The sequence below is a fragment of the Dreissena polymorpha genome, chromosome 7, assembly GCF_020536995.1.
Source record: "Dreissena polymorpha isolate Duluth1 chromosome 7, UMN_Dpol_1.0, whole genome shotgun sequence".
Taxonomy (NCBI): Eukaryota; Metazoa; Mollusca; class Bivalvia; order Myida; family Dreissenidae; genus Dreissena; species Dreissena polymorpha.
This window is the reverse complement of record NC_068361.1, coordinates 40,444,004-40,469,104: the sequence shown is the minus strand read 5'-3', so window position 1 is coordinate 40,469,104 and position 25,101 is coordinate 40,444,004. Positions and strand designations below refer to the sequence as shown.

At 35.8% G+C, this 25,101-nt stretch overlaps 1 protein-coding gene across 10 annotated transcripts in view; it reads left to right on the top strand.

The window, feature by feature from the left end:
* LOC127837943 (uncharacterized protein C5orf49-like) overlaps positions 1-25,101 on the top strand; it is a 50,816-nt gene that overhangs the window by 1,788 nt on the left and 23,927 nt on the right. For 4 of the 10 annotated variants that reach the window (XR_008029554.1, XR_008029553.1, XR_008029551.1 and 1 more), the window contains exons 2-5: positions 1,559-2,221; positions 2,874-3,032; positions 6,343-6,799; positions 10,888-12,645. Coding sequence is in view for 3 of the 10 variants with exons in the window: in XM_052365404.1 (XP_052221364.1) it covers positions 1,691-2,221; positions 2,874-3,032; positions 6,343-6,799 (1,147 nt within the window). In the remaining 7 variants the exon portion in view is untranslated. Of the gene's footprint in view, positions 1-1,558; positions 2,222-2,873; positions 3,033-6,304; positions 6,800-10,887; positions 12,646-13,772; positions 14,119-25,101 lie in introns of those variants that run through there. The other 6 variants (XM_052365404.1, XM_052365403.1, XR_008029556.1 and 3 more) reach the window with 5 other exon arrangements.

Below are 25,101 nucleotides of genomic sequence, written 5' to 3'. Positions count from 1 at the left end.
ATAAGCTTTAAATGGACATAGTTATCTGACCTGCACACGTATATATTTTGTTAAATAAATCAAAGCGACGCAGTAGGCGGCATTGTGTTTCTGACAAACACATTGTGGTAAAAGGTCAAGGTCATCCTTTACGGTCTACGGTAAAAAATACAAATTTAAGGGAAGTAATAAGCTTCAAAGGGAGATATTTTTCAATATTGAACATAGCCACTTTATATATTTGACATGCATGTGTACCTCATGGAGCTGCACAATTGAGTGGTGAATCTACAGTCACGGTAGTGGCTTTTAATTATTTGCTACTAAAAATAGAGATTTGTTACAGACAATTATTTTAAAGGGAAGTAATTTATATATTTATAAATCTCATATTATATATTTCCTTACAAAGTGTTGAAGTTCTTTTCACAGTTACTGTACAGATTTATTATTTAGATTTTGTATAACCCAAATGATTGATTTGTCAAAGGTTTTTTTAAATGATATAATTATAATTTCTTTGATGTTCATTACATACCTGTGGACTTATGTCCATAGATACATGATCAACTCTGGCTATGATCTCTTTTAAACCACAGGCCTTAGTTGTCAGTGATGTCTGACATGGTCATAATTGACTGTGAGACCCCCCCCCCCTCCGGTTGGATTGGACAAAATTCAAGGGAAGTAATAACCTTTAAAGGGAGATGAATTCTATACCTGTCAAATGATAAATATAAATTTTATTTCAATGCGGCGCAGTAAGGGGCATTGTTTTTCTGACAAACACATCTCTTGTTGGGTCACCAGGTCAAAGGTCACTGTGACTTCTAAAAAAAAATCTGACAAGCTTTCGCAGCCGAGCTAGGCACCCGTTATGCGGTGCTCTTGATATAAATCATGTTGAAATCCCAAATTTCTACTTTTTTAAAAGCAAATATAGTTAAACTTTTCCAACATTTGAAAAACATGCCAGTACTGATATTTACAGACTAGCATTAAAACTTGGTTTACAATAAAACAAATACTTGTACTCACAAACAATTTAGACATGTTTTTGGCGGAAAAGAACGTTCACATTTACCGATTTTCTACTAAACCAATACTTTTTTTTTGAAATTTAACCAAATCTTCCTCGAGACTATGATACTTGCAACAAGCGACTGATTAGTGACTTAGTTTAAATCATCGTTCAAACACAAAGTCTGCCGGAAAAATTCCACGAAATCCGAAATATACGTCCTTTAGATAAGTGCGTACTTTTCTTTGTTTCAATATCAACACAAAGGCTTTCTTATAAATCGGCTTGATTCAAAACAGCTTTGTCTTATGAGCGTCTCAAATGCAGAGGCAATATTATATGTGGCGTCAAAAATGCCAATCTCGACTAATCTCATCGTACTGTCATGACAGGATTTCATGAAGCAGAGCTCATATGTATACAGTCAGCCAGTATAACTGAGTGAAAAGATAAACTTTATGCTAATGCACCAATAGCATGTATATAAACAATGTATCTTAAACAGTTATGATCTAAATCAAATTTATGAGTTTTGTTCATGGACGTTTTTTATTGTAGATGATGAATTCCACTCAAAAGGCCATATAATCGGAGTCTATGTTGACAAGAGGAATGTAACATATCAAGGAATGTATGTTGTGTTTATGCTTGTCCATTAACAAAGTCACCAGTACATGCTAGTGGTGCAGTATGGCCGCTAACACACACCTGATCGTCGACAAGGAGACCAATAATTGGTTCAAAGCGTGCATAGGACTCAATGTTACGAAGGAAGGACTCACTAACTTTCTTTGCGCAGAATTACAGAAAGTACACACCGTTGTTGGTAAAAGTTGTGGAAACTGCCCAATTGAAAACCTCATACAATGTCCGACAAACCCATATTGTAACAACAGGAAACGGAATTATTGTCCTTTTCACAATTCAAAGATACCGCAGCCATGCCCAATATGTGATAATATAAAAGATAATATCATATTACACCACAAATATGGTGGACCTTCCTGGAGGAACACTCGTGCGAAAAAGTGGGCACTTAATTATTGGGAAATAGGCAAATGCTACCTCCCTCCGGACGGATACAGCATCATTTCCTCGGTCCAGGAATCGGACTTTAATGGTGTGATAAGCATCATGTTGAATTGCCTACATTTCCAGACATGTCTTTCCCCCTTATGCTTATCACCTCCACCGCCTGATAAGCAATGTCCACTAGAAAAGGTAATACGAAGCACGAGTTAAGTGTTTAAACAGTAGTGTGTCTATTTGTTTTACTAAAATCTGAATGTGTTTGCGAACATTAAAGAGTATTTTATAAAAGCTGTTGCATATTTCATTCTTCTATTGTATGACTTTCTAAACACTGCATTAACGCACACTTGTCATTTCAAGTATGTGTACATCAAAGCTAGTATTTACGATCTTTATACTTGTTTTCAAAACTTATAAAACATCAAACACAAACACAACAATTCAGAAAAAGGAGTACCATTAAATAAATTAAGTTTAATTAAATTGCAATAATTGTTTACGTAAAAAAGTAAAAAAAACTCCTTCATGTGAACAAGAATTGTTCTCTAGTTGGAAATGCCCATAAGCTGACGCATCTTTGTTCATACGACACGTAGACGCGCTTTGGTTTGTAATAATAAACGTGTCGGTATTGGCGTTAATTTTGCTGTATACAGTATACTGCAGTATACTTTATTTCATTGGTGGTCCTTTATTTTTCATAAACGATATTAACATGCATAAATCATATTGATAAGCTAATAAGATTGTGAGAGAGAAATGTCGACATTAACATTCTACCTACTCGCTTTAAAATTCGAATATAATACTTGTTTATTTATCATGATTTGTTATTTCTTAGGTCCGTCAGATTGGCCGAGATGTGCGACACACATCCGACTGCAAGGTTACAGATGCTGACTTGCAGGACTATTTCAAGACCCTGTCCACGCTCCTGGCTGACCCACAATACTTACAACATGATCCTTCAGCCATCATAGCATGTACAAGACTTAGTGATGTAAGTTAAAGGGACCAGTTTATATATTTATAAATTTAGAATGGTTTGTAACGTCTGTCAAACAGCAAAGAATAGTGTAAATTATAAAACTATAATACAATTAACAACGACACATAAGGCAAAATAAATGTTTTATAACATATCGTTGTTTTCCCAGAAATGGGTAGGCAATAAGTATTGCACTTTTTCGTCCGTACCTACATACGTGAGACCGCCCCGAAACTCCTTCTCTTGAATTGATTTTGCATAATATTCACATCTGAATTACCTTAATGTGGAGATGATCGTACACAATTTGGCTGCAACATTAGTTTGGAGAATTATTGTGGTTTTTCTTGGTTTCCACTATTAACAATTATATATTACATATGCATACAATGTGTCTACTCTGATTGTCTTTAACGTCTTGGCCGATTTCGCTCAAACTTTCACAGCTTAATCATCTTAATGGGTGTTTGATCATAAAGGATGGAATTTTATCACATGCCACACCCTGTTTCCCATGTAATATAACCATTACATATAATTTTATCTTACACATGTGTAATATACTTTTTAAGCGTTTTCATTGGCTTAGTTTTCGTTTATTGACCAATCGCATTTTGTTATTTTTCTGAAATGACGTTGCAACGTCAAATGACGACAAGAAATGTAAACAATATTCGGGATTTATCATTTGCGTAAATATTTATTTAATTTGTTCACTTAAAAGCATGTGATAAAAAAAGATCTGACACTCGTTGTCATATCATACTATATTTTATTAAACTCGTCTAGGAAATTCGTTAGTAAGTTCGCAAAAGGCTCGCTTACTAACAAAATTCCTGAACTCGTTTAATAAAATATGGTATGTTATAACAACTCGTGCCAGATCCTATATGTATCCGCTGCACATTTTATAATTATGATTGGCGTCGCACTGAAGTGCGGCGACTCGTATGTAATACGTTTTTTTTCGCTTATGGGAGGAAAAGTTATTTTACGGATCAATGAATATATTTTTGTTGTCAGAATATATTGCACAGTGGTGATTTTTTGTGGAAATTAGTGTAAATAAGTACTGCATTTATGCCAATTACATTTACTACAACATTTATTGCAGATAATGCAAAGCTAATTTTTTTTTAATTAATCACTGATCACAGGGACTGGGCAATAATAAAAGATCACAGGGACTGGGCAAATACGCGAACCGGTGAAACCTTCTGGTTTTGTATAAAAACAAAACATAATCAAAATATATTTATCTTGTGTTTTTTCTAACAATAGCGCAGACTTTTGCTGTTCGAGTTTTGGTTAACGCGTATTTTCTTCAATTTTACAAGACGACAGCGATTACACGGTGTATTGCTTTATTGATAACCGTTACACTACAGTCACTTATTAATATCTTAGTAAGAAGGTGATTTTTCAAGCGGTTCCGTATTGTAGTGGTTACACGCTCGCTTCACATGTGAGAGGCCCAAGGTTCGAGCCCCAGTAGAATCAAATTATTTTATTTTATGTTCTATGTTTTTTGTTTTTATGTAGATATTTTAGTTTGAATAAATATGCTGTTTTATTGTAACCATTTTTATGCCCCGGATCGAAAGATCGGGGGTATATTGTTTTTGGCATGTCTGTCCCTCATTATGTCATTCTGTCATCAAAACTTTAACCTTACATTAAAGTTTTGCAATAACTTTTTAAATATTGAACATAGCAACTTGATAGTTGGCATGCATGTGTATCTCACGGAGCTGCACATTATGAGTGGTGAAAGGTCAATGTCAAGGTCATCATTTAAGGTCAAAGGTAAAAAAAACAAAAACTTTATCCTTACATGGAAGTTTTGCAATACATTTTGAAATATTGAAGAAAGCAACTTGATTTTTTGCATTGATGTTTATCTCATCAGCTGCACATTTTGAGTGGTAAAAGGTGTAGGTCAAGGTCATCCTTCAAGGTCAAAGGTAAAACAATAAATAACCTTACATTCAAGTTTTGCAATAACTTTTGAAATATTGAAGATAGCAACTTGATATTTGGCATGTATGTGTATCTCATGGAGCTGCACATTTTGATTGGTGAAATGTCAAGGGTAAGGTCATCCTCCAAGGTCAAAGGTAATTTTTTTTATAAAAAAGCGGCGCATTAGGGGGCATTGTGTTTCTGACAAACACATTTTTGTGTGTTTTTATTAAGCCCATGAAATATATGTGTGAGAGAGTGGGGGGGGGGGGTCGTAAACACATTAAAACTTTTACAGTGTTTTCATATCAAATTTATAAATTACGCTTACAAGAAGAAGCAGATTTTTTAAAACCTACACAGTTCTGTTCGATTAATGAAAACTGCACTCGGATGCCAATAAAAAAAGGAAACCAATGTAAATAAAATTAACTATGAAATAGTTGGGGGTTACAACACAAAATCATAGATAATGGTTATTTGGGGCTTATAACACAACTTCATAGATAATGGTTATTTGGGGTTATAACACAAAATCATAGATACTGGTTATACCAGTATCTTTTTCTATTTTGTTTAAAATAATCGGCCAATATATTAATATTTACAGTAGAAAAAAATCGTTCCATGAAACTTCATTGAGTGCCTTTTACACTGAAATTCCCGACGCCCTTTGATGATTTGCATCAATACTTATCTTGTACAATATATAAATGTTTGGATAATGCACACGCGCAAAGTTTCAAAAACAAAATGTTGGTTTGCTGTAAAAAAAATGGTGTATGAAGTTTTGTGGTAAAGAAACTAAGTCGAAGAGCCAACTAACATGATCATTATTCAGCTATGAATGTATTAATATTAATTGTAAATCGTATAATTGATATAAACATGTAAAATAGAAAACGTAAAATAAAGTTGAAAAAAATAATGTAATAAATTGACGAGTATGTAGAAATTGAGGGACAATTGACGAGGATGAAGAAATTGAAGCACAATTGTACAGTTTCATCACTAAACGTCATTTATATAAAATCATACTAATTCGCATTAATAAGGTCACCGTTAACGAAACTTATTGGCATGAACTAAACAGTTATATTAAGTTAAAATGATGTTATGTTTCAATATGTTTCAATATAAGATTTTGTTTTATAAAAGTATAAGTAATATTAAAGATATGACTTCACCAATGGCTCTGCAACTCGTGAAAAATAAATGTTACCATTCATGAAAGGATACTACGATCTCTCAAGGACATAATCACATATCCATCAAACCGTATTATTTTCAACATGATTTGACATATTTAATATTTGTTTTAGGCAAAAACAACACAATATTTGTTTGGATTTGCATGCAGTTGCAGAATGATCGTATGTCCTTTGAAGAACTGGGCAAGCTGTTGAAAGAGGTCAATCAAACGCTCGAAGAAGCAAAAAAGACCGGCAAACGTTTTTCTGAGATGGCGGAAAGGACCTTGTCAAAACATCTGCAGAAAATGGATGCTACTAATCAGTTGGGGCTGATACGCCTTAAAAAGAAAACAACAGTTGGGGAACAACGCCTTCATAGCAAGACGAAAGTTGGGGAACATCGCCTTGAAAGAAAGACACCATTTGGGGCACAGATAATTGAAAGCAGGACTCAGTATGGGGAACAACGCATCGAAAAAAAGACAAACGATGCGGATCAATGTATTGATAGCAAGGTACATAATGGAACACAACGCATCGAAATCAGTGTACAGCATGGCATTGAGCGCATGCAACAGGCAGCAAACAAAACTGCACAAGCAGACTACGAACGAGACGTAGAAGGTTCGTAAACAGGTTTTGTTTAGCACACCAGTTCGTCTCAATATAAGTAATCCATTTACAAATGATCATTTCAAAAACAAAGTGAACCCAATAAGGATTTAAATGTTGCCCAAAATCCATATATTTCGTGCATAAACGACGTGTTTAGTTACACAATTATTTGTACAGGAGTTGATTGAGCTACACTTCTGACATGTTCGTCAGCTTTATGATCTGGTTTAGGTGTTTTGTTTGTAAAAAGTGTGTATGTATTTTATTCTCTTTAAACTTAAAATATGTCTAATACTAGGTCACTTAAAAGGCACATAACTATGTCCTGCAATTAATTAGAATAATAACCATTTTAAGTTTGCATATTATATATCAATTGATTTAAAATGATAATTAATGTATAAGCTTTAGGAAATAGTTACATATAACTATTACATATTACTCAATGAAACCTTTCCGTAGAGGCTTTGGTTTTTATGTAATTTTAATGACACAACATTATATATTTGTGAATATAGTCCGCAGTATAACACTAGAGGGGTTTATTTACGAAAAATGACTTTTCCGGCAATTTTAGATGGACATATTGTTAATGCTTTTAATCTGTACGGTTTACTGGTTTGCAGGCGTTGGTCAAATGCTAGGGTTAAGTTTAGTGTGCAACATCTATGCAGATAGTATATGTTTTCTCCTCGTTGTCGTAGTCTGATGTCGGTGCGTAGACCTTGATGATGTTGATATTGTGAGGTCTAGCTAGAATACAAGTGGAGATGAGTCTCCTTGAGAATGGGATGCAACTGATGATGCTGTTGGCTACCTCCTTCCTAACGATGTAAGCAACCCGATGTTTGGAATTCTCTCCGATGATCCGTAACTTGTGTCGTTCGTCCGTTGATGTTTTTCCGAAGCCTTGCCACCTGGCCTCGGCTAGTAAGAACATTTCTAAGCGGTAGTGCTTCAGCTCATGCTTCAGTATGTGGATTTATCAGCATGCAAGGAGTGTTCTTACGTTTCACGTGTGTATGATTGGTCCCTTTGCTGCCATCTTGATCGCTTGATAAACTTTATTATCCTACTTGTCGCATCCACCCTGGGGACTCACAGCGGAGTTCTCGATCATGGTTATTCGAAGCCCCGACCGAGCCCGCTTTGTATTCTGTATTTTTGGTTTCATCATTTTCTTTCCGAGGGCTTGAATAAATCTTTGCGACGCCAATTGTCTGTCGAAGAACTTGCATATGTTCATAGAAAATGTGCCAGTCAACTATTTTTGTTTCGTTTGTCAGCAGAAGCGGTTACCATGGTGTGGTTGTGTCAAGGTCTCGGAATCATAAGTGAGATTTGAGTGTCAGGGGAGAACCAGGTGTACCAGCCCTCTCTTGGGAGCTGCTGCAAAGCGAAAAAGGACTATCTCTACCCCGATGGGGTGATACAACTAACGTCTGCGTTCAAACATTGGGCATCCCTGTAACTACTTCACATATGTTGTAGACATTTAAAACGCATGTTAAACATACCAAAGCTGAAAACTCCGACTTGCCATTTAGCAAAGCGATGCCGCTTCTAATACTTCGAATTTTAGAGTTATGTTTATGCGTGCAAGTACCTATTCTTTGCAACAACAATGGGTAGTCCATTGGAACTGGATCTTTACAAATCATATCCATTTAAAACTAAAAATATGTTTTGGAGTCTTCATTTTAGGCATTTTACAAAGCCAATAACGCTTATTTTCACTTAAAATAGTACAGTTTAGTACATACGATTATGAGATTAAGGGGTGCGTGCGACATAACTATATATGTTTTACTATACCATATACTCGATGGCAACTACCCAGTATCTTTCAGGTTACTGACCAATTCTTTTATATCTGATCTATTACTTAGCAGGCTTATACATATTAAATTCCAATTCACGAGTATGCCTGTCTACTACTGGCAGCACTTTAAAACATCCTATGTTGCTTTAGAAGCATATTATAAATTAAAAAAATAATCACAGTAATTGGATATATCACAACAAGTGTACAGAATAAAGTCCAACAATTTCGTGTTCCCTTTAACTCGTCTCAGCAGATGTAAAGCAATAAATAACTATTCGTCGTGTGTATGTATTGTAATGCTCATACAAAAGCAAAAGAAACATAGCCTCATACAAGCTAGTTCATCTTAAATGCGTCTCTTTAATTGATTCACGCATATATTTTTTATGACGCAATGATCATATTTTAGATATATGTGATATTAAACTCTCTTTGTCAACTGTTATCAATAAACACTCGCTCTGAAAGATGTTCTTAATTATCCGCCGCCACAGGAGGAGGGATAAAGAATTGGCCCTGTCCGTCCGTCTGTCAGTCCGTCCGTCTGTCAAAATTATTTTAGGTCTATATCTCAGAATCTATATAAGATGTGAACATGAAACTTCATAGGTGTATAGATATCAATGCGGCGAAATGTCATGTACAACAACCATAACCATACATTTCTTTATTAAGAGTAATTGCCCTTTTGTACATTTTCAGGGCTATATCCCAGATATCATGCAGGAATTCAACATGAAACTATATAAGTGTATTGATATTAATAAGGAGAAGTGCCATGCTTGAAAAACATAACCCTTCACTTTCTTAAAAAAGAGTTAATGCCATTTATTGTTTTTGTGTGATTGCACTTTTCAGGGCTTTATCTCAGATACGATACAACATGTCAACATGAAGCTTCATGTGTGTGTATTAATCCATGGAAAAAAATTGCTTTGCACAAGAATAATAAACACAATTTATTTGCGGGGGATACCAATTCAACAAATTTGCTTGTATATAATAAATTGATGAAAACATTTCCAACTTTTTTTTAATCAGCAAGTTATAGATACCATGTAGAACAAGTACATCTTTAAACATACTAGTAATTAATTTCGCAACATTTGACGAACTTATGTTGTGAAGCAATAAAGAAGAAACAGAATTGCTGTTCTAAATTTAAGCTAAAACAGTTAATAGTAGATAAAGATGGACATAAGCACTATTTTACTTCAAACTTCACGGCATAGCATAAGACTAATGTGGGAAACAAACAGTTTAAAAAATCTGTAAAATGTTATTGTTTATTCGTTTAGTAGTCTACTTAATGGTCACGGCTAAATTAAATAACATGAACACGGATGAACATTGATTGCTGTATTTGTTTAATAAGTCAAAGGGGCATTTTCACGTTCTGGTAAATTGACAAAATAAAAAAATGTTTCAAATTCGCAAATTGTCGCAGTAGTTATATGTGTGGGGAAACAGTAATACTTAACATTTATCATTCTCTAAAATATCAATTATATGATTTTTCTTACGATTTAAAAACCCGAAAATTATAAAGCGTTGAAACGCGAAACTATTAAATAATTTGGAGAGTGCTGTTGTTGTCGTTATATTTTGTGATACAACGAGGACTGCTTATATAAGGTATAAAATACATCACTCATTGTATGAACACGGATGGCCGAGTGGTCAAAGCGAAAGACTTTTACTTCAGCGGTCAGTGGTTCAAGCCCAGTTGAGGGTTACTTTGTTCTCTTTTTACTTTTATTCTTGGTTTTATTGGAGCTTTCTAGATCCAATGTTTACATTTATCCAAATAAAGCATTTTGATGACAAACTTCAAAACTTGTCAAAATCTGGGAAAAGACCCCTTTAAGTCTCTTCATGTATGCCGTATAACAAAGCTTTATAGTTACATATTGATATGTATATCACTTCAGTGGATGCATTCATTTACAGTATTAACAGCAAAATAGAGCATGGGCCATGTGTATTCATTACACTTTCTTTTAGAATCAGTGTCAGCAACCAAATCGTAAAGATCAAGTCTTGTGTACTAGATCGCACCATTATTTGTTTATGGGTAACATTATTGTTATTTTGATATAGATACGTGCTAATTTACAGTAGCGTCCTTTATGTAAATTATCTAACCAGTTGTTAAATGCTTTGACTGTAGCGAGCGACTTTGTTTGCGAGTTTCATTTTCGTGTTTTGCAATAAATTTAAATAGCGTACTTTTTTGGTATTGATGTAAGGCATTGTTTCATTATCATTACAGATTTTCGCCGTCGTTTGGTGGAACATTACAATGACACTTCGAGCAATGTGCCTCTTTCAGTATTGGATCAGAGTCTTGATAAACGTATAACCGATATATTTGCAACACCGAAAATGCACCGTTTTGATATAGCAAGTGATGGAAAACGTGTTAAAAAGGAGCAAGTACTGACATACAAGGAACTCTTTTACACAGGCGACACAAAGTCAAATCGACGTGTATACGTACAAGGCGAGCCCGGCAGCGGCAAGTCAACGTTTGCAGCCAAGTTAGTTCATGATTGGTGCGACGAAAATCGGCCTTCAACGACAGCTCCCAACAAAAATGCATCGTTTGATGACGTGTTACTCATTCAAAATTTCCAGTTCATTTTTTTCCTTTCGTTGGGAGAATCAAGAGGTCAGACCGAAGTAACGCATATGATAAAGAAACAAATCATCGACACAATGTATTCTGAAGAAAAACGTGATGTCATGTACACTCTTTTACTCAAAATAATAGAGACGGAAATATGCCTTGTAATACGTGACGGTCTAGATGAATGGTTGGCTCCTGACGGTAGTAACCTTGCTGAACCTTCTATGGCGGGATTTCCAAAGGACAAGTGCGCGGTTCTTACAACTTCTCGACCATGGAAACTTGCTGATGAGCGTATCAAGAATTCTCGGATCGACATCCTCGTAGAGATCGAGGGTATTAGCGATTCAGATACATTTTGTGAAAGGGTACTGCGGTGCAAACATGACAAGAGCAAGGATCTTAAGACAACCGCGAGGGAAATTAGGAGCTTCATAGGGAAGCGTCGGCTGACCTCGTTATCAAATTCACCGATGTTGTACACACTTGTTATTTGCACGTGGGTGGACACTATGGAGGAGGAGGAACATTTGAACGGATCTTCATTGTGTGCATTGTATACTACTTTTCTTGAAAGCCTGTGTAAGAAGGCGAACGATACAACTGGCTTTTTTAACGATTTACACCCTCCTCATGTGAAGTGTTTTTCAAGAACAAGTTACCTTCGGCCTATCATTCAAAACGTAGATGTCATTTCAAAAGCTGCTTTTAATCTTTTGTTTTCTCCTGAAAAGGAAGTCTATTGAATTCAACGATCAGGAATTGTCAAACTATCTTACACCATCTGAACAAGAGTTTGCTCTCAAAGCGGGACTGATATCAAAACGGAAAACCAAAAGAGCTTTAAATTCGTCTATCTCATTTATCCACAAAAGCATGCAGGAATTCCTGGCTGCTCATCATATTTCCAATATGCACGTTTGATTGATGACGTCATTTCCGGATATCTGGGATGTCATTCGGATGCATATCTTGACATATCCCAGGTGTTCATATTCATATGTGGACTGAATGTATCGGCTGCCAATACGCTATCTGGCATTATAAATAAACATTATAGTAAAAAAATAGACGCACGTGGTATTACATTTGAACACTATGCTTTTCAAAGCATCATAGAGGCAGGATACAGAGAAGCTGTTTCAAATGACCAAACTGGCATTTTCCTCAGACTCAGTCACTTTTATATCGATAGGAACAACTTAATGGGCATTAACAACATATGGAGAGAAAACAAGTCCAATGCCCTGTTTTTGGAAATAATGGTAACTGACGAAACGGATCGTGCCACACATAGTTTAGCTATACATAGCGAGCCAACATCGCAGGTTGAGTTTGACCTGTCATCGTGCCTCAATCTGAAATATTTGGTACTTCGGGGAAGCGGCATACACATGCAAGGTAATATATACAACAAAACAACATAGTAGATTTTCGATCAAGTTTTTTTAATTCTCAAAAAACAATCAATACAAATATAATGGAAATTTATATCTGTGTTCAGTTTTGTTATGCTATTAAAATAAATAGTTCATAAAGCTATTCTATACATGCATAATAACGTGATATGATCGGTATACTAGTACATAAAGTGGAAATAATAATAATATCGCGTATCACGTAAATGATGTCAAATGCATTTTCCTGAACTGGATCAATAACTTATTTCTTGGTTTGACCATTATTTTAAGAAACAAAGGCAGAATCTCCTTTCCAATAACATTTTATTAGTACCAATACAAAATAAAGAAAACAGAAAAATAAGAATGGCAGTTATTTGACCACAGTGCTTCAACTATACTTCTATGAATATCAAGGTCAGACCTTGTCATTAGGAGTAAGAAATTGTTTGGAAAATCCCAAAGCCCCGGAAACCAGATGATGTCACGTTTAGCTCAACCATTTCAAGGTAAAATAACTTATGCGAATTTTTTCTCCTCCATATCCAATATCATGAATTTGTCTCCTCCATATCCAATATCCTCAATTTATCATACTCCATATAAAGTCTCCAAACTAAATAAGTCTCCAAAATGAGTTTCCAAAATAAGTCTCCAAAGTGAATCTCCAAAATAAGTCTCCAACATAAGTAAAGGTTTCCAAAATAAGTCTCCAAAGTGAATCTCCAAAATAAGTCTCCAAAATAAGTTAAGTCTCCTTTATCTATTAATAGTAAAAGTCTCCGCTGTCAGGCCGCCTGTTCCGAGCGACACTGAAGCAATTTGGTGTTAGATCAGGAGAGGCTGCCATCCATACAGAATTGTATTTCTTCAACTTATGCATTGTATAAATTGAGACAACTTCTGAAAGGAAATGCAGCAAACTCCAGTTTAATGATTGCCAAAGTTATCAAAATGCATTTGCATTTGAATAATTGTATATGTGATACCATCTGATTCCCAGCAGCCTCGAATTTTCCGCTAAAAAACCCACTTTGGCACCTAACAAAGACATGAAACGACTCCTGAATATTTTCAGATGTATAGCAAGACATTAGATTCAAAAACACATTTAATTTTGTTTCACAGTTACGTCCACCAAGCACAGCTGGATATCTGGGCCCCCCGAGTCCATATTGTTCATTGTCACAGGGCACTAAGGGGTGCTTCCACTTGTCACAATCATGGAATGTCATATTTAAGGCGGTGTCGTCCAAATCGAATATACATCTGCAGGATACCGCGTGTGTGAGCACCACATTGCCAGCTTCTGTAACAAGAAAAACTCAGCGGCAGGATTTTAATCACCATAAAGCTTTACTTGTTTATATATGTACTCAAGCACTTTCCTTTCGCTGTTTAATTTTTTATTTCTTTTTAGTTAACAAGTTGGCTTTAGCTTCCTACTTAGGATATCAGGATTATTGGGGTGTGGCGGGCGGGTAAATTTGTGAAAAAATAATCTGTTCTCAGAATTGTCTTGGAAACAGAAAAGGGAGACAACTTGCTACTTCCTTTTCCTGTTCAAACATGTGCTTTTGCTAGGGGAGGCTACTGCTATAAACAATGGATAAACCAAAGAACTAGGTTGCTTCCCATAGACAATTTAACTTTGCTCTAAAATAATTTAAGCTTATTGTTTAAATTTAATAAGCTGTATTATTTTAAGAAACAAAGGCAGAATCTCCTTTCCAATAACATTTTATTAGAACCAATACAAAATAAAGGAAACAGAAAAATAAGAATGGCAGTTATTTGACCACAGTGCTTCAACTATACTCCTATGAATATCAAGGTCAGACCTTGTCATTAGGAGTAAGAAATTGTTTGGAAAATCCCAAAGCCCCGGGAACCAGATTATGTCACGTTTAGCTCAACCATTTCAAGGTAAAATAACTTATGCTGATTTTTCTCCTCCATATCCAATATCCTCAATTTGTCTCCTCCATATCCAATATCCTCAATTTATCATACACCATATAAAGTCTCCAAACTAAATAAGTCTCCAAAATGAGTTTCCAAAATAAGTCTCCAAAATAAGTTAAGGTTTCCAAAATAAGTCTCCAAAGTGAATCTCCAAAATAAGTCTCCAAAATAAGTTAAGTCTCCTTTATCTATTAATAGTAAAAGTCTCCGCTGTCAGGCCGCCTGTTCCGAGCGACACTGAAGCAATTTGGTGTTAGATCAGGAGAGGCTGCCATCCATACAGAATTGTATTTCTACAACTTATGCATTGTACAAATTGAGACAACTTCTGAAAGGAAAGTCAGCAAACTCCAGTTTAATGATTGCCACAGTTATCAAAATGCATTTGCATTTGAATAATTGTATATGTGACACCATCTGATTCCCAGCAGCCTCGAATTTTCCGCCACAACAAATGGGGATATTTATATAACCATTTGTCCCCCAAAATAAGGCTGCAACATTTAATGTGTCTTACATTTCAAAATATATTTGTGATGATTTGAAAAGCTGTTCTGTTGTGTCTGAAATGGCAAAAATGTACATTTCTTTTCCAACTTGAGAGAGATGTATGCCATCTTTGTAAAAGAAACCATGTGTGTTTGTGTCGATGGACTTAATGTTGAGGGCTCGGCCATTTTTAAAAGACAAGATGAATTTCGAAAGAGTTCTGTTAAATTGTCATTCTTTTGTCATTCATTTTCTTAATGTATTGGGGATCCGATTTTTCACCCCAAGTTAATCTTGGCAAGATAAAAGTCCAAACAACCAATGCATGTTCAAAATTGTCAATCAAGTACTGTATCTCCCTCTTGAGTAATCGGATTATTTTGCATGTATGTGTGTTTGTAACATTATTTCCTCCAATATGCACAAAAATTGATTTAGGTGTCTTGCCTGACAAGAGTCCATGTTGAATTTTTAAGTGGAGGTCTTCGGCCTTAAGGTCACTATACCCCTCCCATTCTATGTCTGACGGCCGAACCCTCTCGTGGTACTGTACCCCAGCCCATCTGACAAGAGAGTCACCTATGACCCATGTGTCTGCAATATTTAAAAATTAGTAATAATCAGATTATTGAGCATTAAATTATATAGCGAGAAAAGGAATTGGATGCCCATCTTCCAATCTGCTTTATGACATCGTCAGGAACATTTTGGATGGCCAGATCAGTAGCTCTACCAATGCGAAAGCTGTGAGATTTAATTGTTTTTGAAGTAAGGCCAATGAGTTTGCATGCCTTAGAGAGTACTGAACAAAATTGATACCTTGTCAAAGGTTTTAGATCTGCATGGCAAAAGATATACTAGTAATGAGCCTTTGGCGAAATAAATGACATGTAGTCTGTTAGAAAATTAAACATGTCCTTGTTTTCCTTGTTAAGTGATATTTTGATTGAAGTAGGGTGACCTAATTGATTTGTTTTTGTGACCTTCAGATGAATTTGAACGGCCTGCCTCCCGTGTTCTAAAATTACATCCCTTTTTGTCAAGGCTCTATCGTCCAGATTAGTATGAACAAGTTCGCTTAGTCTGAAAAGGCAATAATAAGCAAATGAGAATACTGTCCCAAAGAGAACTGTTTCGTATTTAGTGAAACAGATGTGTTTAAATGCTCCAATTATTTTATTAAGTGTTTGTAGTGAAATGGGAGATCTCAAGTCCTTCACTTTTCTGCTACGTCTACAACCTTCTAGCATCTTTTGTATCGCAAAATTGGCAGATGGGTCAGGGTATCCATTTATTTTGTGTAAGAAACTGAGACCAGAAATGTATGTCATGATAGTGGACGGAGAATAGTTTTTCTCAAAGCAAAAGGCTATGTAAAGTATGACATGTTTTATGGGCACTGGCCAAATTGAGGGTATGGAATAATCTTGCATGAACTTGTTAAAGCTGCGCAACGCTGTTTGAAAGGCCCCTTTTGTGTTGACTGAAAGGCTAGCTTGTATTAAGTTAATAGCCTCTGTCTCGAATATTTTCCAAAGCTGGGTTGGCATTTTGTATGGTTCCTGATCTGCTGTGGGAGCTAGCTCCCGAAAGCGATGTATCTGAAATCGAGACAAAGCATCAGTTATTGAGTTGTTTGCACCACTGACATGCTCTGCCTTCACCACGATGTTCTGCTGTAAACATTTGATGGTCAGATTCCTTAAAAGAACCATTACCATCTCAGATTTTGATGACATTTTATTAGCTCATCTATTTTTTGAAAAAAAATTATGAGCTATTGTCATCACCTTGGCGTCGGCGTCGGCGTCTGCGTCTGCGTCGGCGTCGGCGTCGGCGTCCGGTTAAGTTTTGCGTTTAGGTCCACTTTTCTCAGAAAGTATCAATGCTATTGCATTCAAACTTGGTACACTTACTTACTATTATGAGGGGACTGGGCAGGCAAAGTTAGATAACTCTGGCGTGCATTTTGACTGAATTATGTGCCCTTTTTATACTTAGAAAATTGAAAATTTTGGTTAAGTTTTGCGTTTAGGTCCACTTTTTTCAGAAAGTATCAATGCTATTGCATTCAAACTTGGTACACTTACTTACTATCATGAGGGGACTGGGCAGGCAAAGTTAGATAACTCTGGCGTGCATTTTGACAGAATTATGTGCCCTTTTTATACTTAGAAAATTGAAAATTTTGGTTAAGTTTTGTGTTAAGGTCCATTTTATTCCTTAAGTATCAAAGCTATTGCTTTCATACTTGCAACACTTACTAACTACCGTAAGGGGACTGTGCAGGCAAAGTTATGTAACTCTGACTGGCATTTGGACGGAATTATGGGCCCTTTATACTTAGAAAATTGAAAGTTTGGTTAAGTTTTGTGTTTTGGTCCACTTTACCCCTAAAGTATCATAGATATTGCTTTCATACTTGGAACACTCGCAAACTATCATAAGGGTACAGTAAAAGGACAAGTTGCATAACTCTGGATGTCATTTTTACGGAATTATGGCCCTTTTTTGACTTAGTAACTTTGAATATATGGTTAAATTTTGTGTTTCGATCCACTTTACTTCTTAAGTATCAAGGCTATTGCTTTCAAACTTCAAATACTTTCATGCTATCATGAGGTTACTGTACCTGGCAAGTTGAATTTTACCTTGACCTTTGAATGACCTTGACTCTCAGGGTCAAATTATTAAATTTCTCTAAAATTGCCATAACTTCTTTATTTATGATTAGATTTGATTGATACTTTGACAAAACTACTCTTACCTGACATACCACAATAGACTCCACCCAAACCATCGCCCGTGCCTCCCCCCCCCAACCCCCCCCCTATTTTTTTTTTTTTTAAGATCATCTCACAAATGACCACCACACCCTCACACTATACCCCCCCCACCCCACCCCCTCCCCAATTTTTTTTTTAAACGGTTAAAAATCAAAACTATTTATTTTGATTATTTTATGTTTGAAATACCGTCCAACCATCGCACCCAATAATCCCCCCCACCTCCCTCCCCCCACCCGAATCCCCCCCCCTATTTTTTTTTTTAAGATCATCTCACAAATTACCACCACACCCTCACACTATACCCCCCCCCACCTCACCCCCCCCCAATTTTTTTTTTATGAAACGGTTAAAAAACACAAATATCTATTTTTATTATTTTATGTTTGAAATACCGTCAAACCATCGCACCAAAGAATCCCCCCCCCCCCCCCCCGATTTTGTTTTCCTTTTTTTCGCATTTTTGGAAGAAAATGTAATAAATGTCCACACCCCCACACAATGCACCGCTCTTCACTCCACCCCTCCCTCCTTTGTGATTGAAAATGAGAGTCCCTTCACCTTTAAAAAGAAAATAGATGAGCGGTCTGCACCCGCAAGGCGGTGCTCTTGTTTAAAATATGACACACTGAGGAGTTATCACACCTGAACTTCAGTTTCTTGTTCTTCAGTGTGTCTCCCCAGATAAATAAAACAACTACAATTGGAAAAAGTTCAAGTACTGTATATCCTTTGTGTACCCTTTTGTGTGCCATGTCTGTAGCCACCTTTCTGCAACCCATTTGCCTGCAAAGTATATTCCAAAACCCAGCCCTTCTACAGAGGCACTATCAGTAAACAGCTGTTCATCCTCATTCGTGCTCCAAAACCTGTCATGAAAAACATGTATACCGTTGAAGTGCTGAAAGAACATTTTCCACATCTGCAAATCATTTTTTTATGCCTTTCGTGATTCTGAGATGATGATGTGCCTTTGTTAACCCACATGTTGCATTTATTAGTCTTCTGCAAAATGGCCTTCCGGGCAAAATTGCTCTGCATGCAAAGTTGAGCATGCCAATTAAACTTTGCATTTCCTTAAGCGTGCAGCGACTCTTTTGCAATAGGAGATTGAGTTTTAAAATGATCTCTTTGATTTTAGACATTGGGATGCTCACCATCATGTTCTCGAAGTCTAGCAACAACCCTAAAAAAACAAAGCTTTGTTGTTGGCCCTTCTGTTTTTTCGTCTGCTAATTGTACACCTAGCTGTGACAAACAAGATACAAATACTGACATAAGTTCCCTGCAATGCCCTTAATCTTGCTTGCCTCCTCCTAAAAAATCATCTAAATAGTGCATAGGTTTGTTTGAACTGGACTTTTGTTTGACTACAAATTCCAAAAAGTCTGCAAATCTATTAAACAAATTGCAGCTGATTGAGCAACCAAATAGAAGGCATTTGTCAAAGTAATACATATTATCGAACATGAACCCAAGCTGATCAAAATCATGTGGAGAAACCGGCAGTAAGCGAAATGCATTGTTGATATCCATTTTAAACAGTTCACAGTTTTTTCCTAATGACTGAATCATTTCAACGGCCTGATCAAAACTGCTATATTGTACTGAGCAAACTTCGGGATCTATAAAGTCATTAAGGGACTCGCCAGCTGGGTAAGAGAGATGATGGATAAGCCGAAACTCACCACTAGATTTCTTTGGAACAAGTCCAATTGGTGATACTCTTAGAGTTGAGATTGGACGGTATTGAAATGGCCCCTCTACCCTTTTTGAATTCACTTCCTTCTCAATTTTTTCTCTTACTATGTCAGGATGTAATTTAGCAGATTTTGAATTGTTTGATTCTGTTGCTTTTCTTGGGCCTTTGTATTGTAATAAAAACCCTGTTTTAAAACCATTTAAAAGAAAAACGGCCTCTGATTGATAATAAAGTTGCAAATCTTTCTCTAATTGTCTGATATTAATAGGGGAAGGGGCTAAAGGAAACTCTGTCTCTTGAGAATGAATTAATGGATGTTTAATATGATTGAAATTCTGCTGACTATCAATAACAGACTCAGAACAGTTTTCCCCGGGCTGCTCCTCTTTGCCAACTTTTGTATGGGGGTCAAAAAGTGGGCTTAAAAGTAGAAGTACTTTGTCCAGCATTGTTCACTCTACACCTCCATCGGCCATGCTGAGCTGAGGAGCATACAGAGCAAACATGGGGAAACTTGCAAATTTTCCACTTGCAAAAAACTTTGTTAAAATCAATACATGGAGGTGGGGGCAGTTTTGTTCGTGTTTCAAACACTGCCTTTGTTGTCCCTTGACTGGCCCCTGAAAAACAACGCAACCACAAGTCCGAATTTATCTTTAACAATGGCATGAACAAACTACTCTGACGTAGCCTAAACTGCTCGTCATAGGTCCGCCATTGGTACCCCTCTTGTTTTCTGGCAGCTTCCCTAATAACAAACATGTATTGGGGCATATCTTGAGTTTGATCAGGGTGCGCACTCAAATAGATGCTGCTAAAGATAAAAAATGCTTCGGTCCACTGTTCAATGGGGACGATTTTATCTGTGGATGACTTTGGTTTAGCTACTATGTTCCCCCGTTCATCCACACCCAAAAGGGTTTCATTCTGTGTCTCCTTGCAGTCAACAGCTCCCTTAATTAAAGTTGCTAAATTGACATACTCGTTTTGTTTGATTTTTATTTGCAAGTTATCAGGGATCAGCATTCCTAAATTGTCCCCGCCACACCGTAATAATTGGGGCCTGTCATTATTGATCTCGGAACTTAAATTTAAATTTTGCTTTTTAGGATTTTCAAGAGAAAATGAATCTCCAATGTGTTGCTCAAAATCCACAACTTTACCTGATGGCCGTTCTGGCCTGTCAAAGAGGGTCAAGCTTTCTCCTTCATTTTCATCATTCTCTTGTCGTCCCCTCTTCATCCCAGCCCTTGTTGTAGGGGATGGCTGTCTCCTCTTTCTTCCTGCACCTTTCCCTCTACCTGACATGCTTTAATTTCTAAGGATTCTTTTGATTTTAAATTTTCTAAATTTGTGAAAAAAATAATCTGTTCTCAGAATTGTCTTGGAAATAGAAAAGGGAGACAACTTGCTACTTCCTGTTCCTGTTCAAACATGTGCTTTTGCTAGGGGAGGCTTCTGCTATAAACAATGGATAAACCAAAGAACTAGGTTGCTTCCCTTAGACAATGTAACTTTGCTTTAAAATAATTGAAGCTTATTGTTTAAATTCAATGAGCTGTATTATTTTTCTGGTAATACACACCGTGCTTTTGAAACATTTGATCATAGACACCATTGCGCTTGCATAATGATACTTTTAGAGATACGTGTTTTTACATTTTTTCGTGCGTTCTTTATTGCAGTTTTTGCCGTTATCTTAATGTGGTTCTCACAGATTTTGATATGTATCGAAATTTGGTGTTAAATGTTTTATTGATTAATGTAAACATTGGATCTAAAAAGCTTCAGTAAAAAACAAGAATAAAATAAAAGAAAACAATATCCCTCAGCTGGAATCAAACCAATGACCCATGGAGTAAAAGTCCAACTATTAGACCACTAGGCAATCCGTGATCATACAAAGAGTGTTGTATTTTATACTTTATATAAGCAACCCTCGTAGTTTCACAAAACATAACGATAAAATGCATATTATGGATATTTTAAAGCATGGTTACTGTTTACTCACCAATATCATAACTACAACGAGAATTTGCGAATCGGATTGTTTTTAATTGTGTCAAATTACCAAAACGTGGCAAGGTCCCTTTAAGATTTAAGAATATATTATTGAAAATGTATGAATTTGATGCCAACATTTCACGTTGCGTGCAGCATTACCGTGTATATGAATGGCTGATAAAATCGAATTTTTGCCAAGAACACAGGCTAATTAAATAAAGTAATTATGATGGTTTTCACATAACCATTAGACGCATACAAACTGCAATTAATGCACAGGTTTAAATGCTTATGAAAAATAGTTTAAAAAAGTTATTTGAACAAAGCACCACTTACCGGTGTGTCAACATCCATTAACATCGATTTGTAAACCCCATAAAGTCATTTGATCCTGCACCCTGGTACAGCACTATTTTATCCGAAATCCAGAGTTACCTTATGCAAAAACATTCAGCTATGTGATAAATATATAAATTCGCTGTTATTCCAACTACATGCATATTGGTTGCTGATGTCGTAATTCTTTTTTTTATGTTAAAAATCAGGTTTGAGATTTAAAAGAAAACAAATACACACGTCGTTCCGGGAGTCATTTAAAATGTCAGTCTTTCCCGATTCTTGCAAAAATAAGACACAGTGATACAGTTGGGTTTCGTAACAAGCAAGAATATTTGGAAATGTGGAGATTCTTATTTTATTTAAGGTAAATTTATGTAAAATTCGTTATTTTTTAATACGAAAAGATTCAAAATTTCAGTCATCAGTGTAGATATATGTTTTACACGCGTAATGAACCGCCATAATAAATGTAATTGCAATATATGATTCAAAATACAATAACATACTCATCTGATTTATTGGGATGTGTTTTGATTAATTTATTTCGGATATAATCAATATATATCTATTAAAAATGTATTGTTCGATTAAGAGGTGTCTCTCAGCCTTAAATCAAAGTGTTTTGTGTCATGTTGGGTACGATAAAATCCATATTGAGAGTAATTCTGTGATAAAACTACATAATTCAATCCGTCAGTACGCCCACCTTATAGTTGGAAATTAAATTGTCTTAGAAGAACTAACACACTTTATTGTTGGTTTTTTGTGTAAGCATTTACAGTAACTAGTGCGATATGTTAAAATTACCTCGGTTTACACTAGCGAAGAAACGGAACATTCTAAGAATGAATTGCCTATTTATTAAACATGCGAATGGCAGGAACGTCTACAAAGTATTGTGAGTGCATGTATAGTGGAAAGGTCGGAACGCTGTTACAACGTATCATTTCAATAACTTAATAACTGGTTTATTTAAATGTTATTACGAACCAAATAACGTCATTTGAAATGCTTATTGTGAAAAATATCAACGTAATCAGTGGGCACCTAACCCACCCATAATGACAAGGGATGTTTAAAAAAACTTGTGCAAAGCCCGACATATTGTTATAAATACGTCCGTTTTTATCATATGTAAGCTTGCGATGGAACAGGAAATAACATAAATGTGTTTCATATCCGTTACAAATGCACATTCACAGTTACTACTGCATAGTGTTAAAAAATACTTAATTTTCTTATAGGGTGTACACTTTCGATGAAACATGTAATTATATTAATGGTTCCTACTTGTTAAAAATTTACGCTGGTCCTTTACTACCATTAGTTGACGCTTTGCATCTCTGAAAACGAATGAGCATAATACAATTGCGGGCTTTTTTAATTGTTCTACGTGATCGGTGAGGTGATACCTATGATTATTGGTATGAAACGGAATCTGGATTATGCCGAACTTCTGTTTTAAGAAGTTTATGTGTGTTGGCCAGATTACAATACGGGATTTTGAAATATCTTAATCTAGAATCGTACTTGTAATATCGTGTTCTCATTAAGAACATGAAATCTCGACCGATGTAAATGCGAAAAGAACGAAAAGACGATGCGAAACCATGATATTTCATTTCGCAAATTCGCATGGGTTTACTTGAGTTCATATCGTATTTAATCAATATTTTGTCATACACAATCATTTAACATAATCGTGTGCGCTAAAATATATTCGAGGTATGGAAAATGCGATTTGTGAATGCGAACATAAGATGGAAGATCGCAAGATTACGGTTTGTGGTTAATATAATACGATTCGAGATCGCGAGATACATTGCGCAACATTGATTTTTTTTGTTGCTGTTGGTTTGCCATTTTAAGCTTTTGATAAATAAGGGCGAGATCGCGAAACGAATTTAAGAGAGCAGTCGACTTATTTTAATGCATGATCGTGTTATTCATGTCAAGACCTCTCTAGGTAATTACGCATTGTTGCATCGCTCAACCTTCATTTCATTTTATGACCGGTTCTTGTTCTTGTACTCTCGTGTACCAACAGAAGTTATTGAAAGTTAATATATGTTAGGGTGACAGTTAAGGTATTATTCAGCTCACCTTAGTATAACGTGCTCATAGTGAGCTATTGTACTTGCCTTTTGTCCGTCGTTCGTCCTGCGCCGTGCTTCATCCGTCGTCAATATTAAATTGTTCACACTTTTGGACAAAAACTTCATGAATCCTGGTCAACACGTTTGTCTCAAAAATATCTTGGCCGAGTTGGAAACTGGATCACGTGTAGGCAAACATTATATCACTATGTCAAATTATACAAACGGCTTATAAACACTCTCGATATCACATTAAAGTCTAACCTTTATGAATCTTGGTAAGAACATTTGTTGTAATGACGTCTCCAATCAGTTTCAAAATGGTTTGTGTTTGTCGAACGAAAACATGGCCGACCGGGGGTTGGGCAATTTCATCAATTTGCTATAATTTAACAATGATACTCTAGAAGCCTCATTTTAGTCTTATTTTTTAAGATACTTTTTTATAACATTTGTGTTATAGCATCTCTTCCGAGTTTAACAATTGTTTGGTCCTTTTGAAAACATGACCGTCAGGAAGCGATGCGGATTTCCGTATATGGTCATAGTGACACATTGTTAATGCGCTATTAATGCGCTATTAGCAAATCTTATTTTCCAATCTGTATAAAACAGTTTCAAAACATGTGTCCCTATGTACTAAATTATTGTGCCAATATTTGAAACTATGCTACTTAAAGTAAAAAATTGGGTTTATAATTAAAAACAAAAAGGGTCACATTAAAGGAGCCTTCTTCACGTTTTTTTTAATGACAAAATTATAAAAATTGTGTCATATTCGCAAATGTTCGTTTAAGTTATGATATTTTTGAGGAAACAGTAATACTGAAAGCTGAGTAAAAATGTACATTTTGTTTACTACGTTTATAGCTGCGTGATGCACTTGTTTAGGCTTTATATATACGCTGCTATTTTATTACCTCGCGAAACGAATTTATTCAAATTATTTTTCTAGTATAAAGATTTTAACAATTTTTATTTATGTTTCTATATTCTTTATTAGCCAACTATTTTTTTCCGATTCGTTTTTAAAGGGGCCTTTTCACAGATTTTGGCATGTTTTGAAGTTCGAAGTT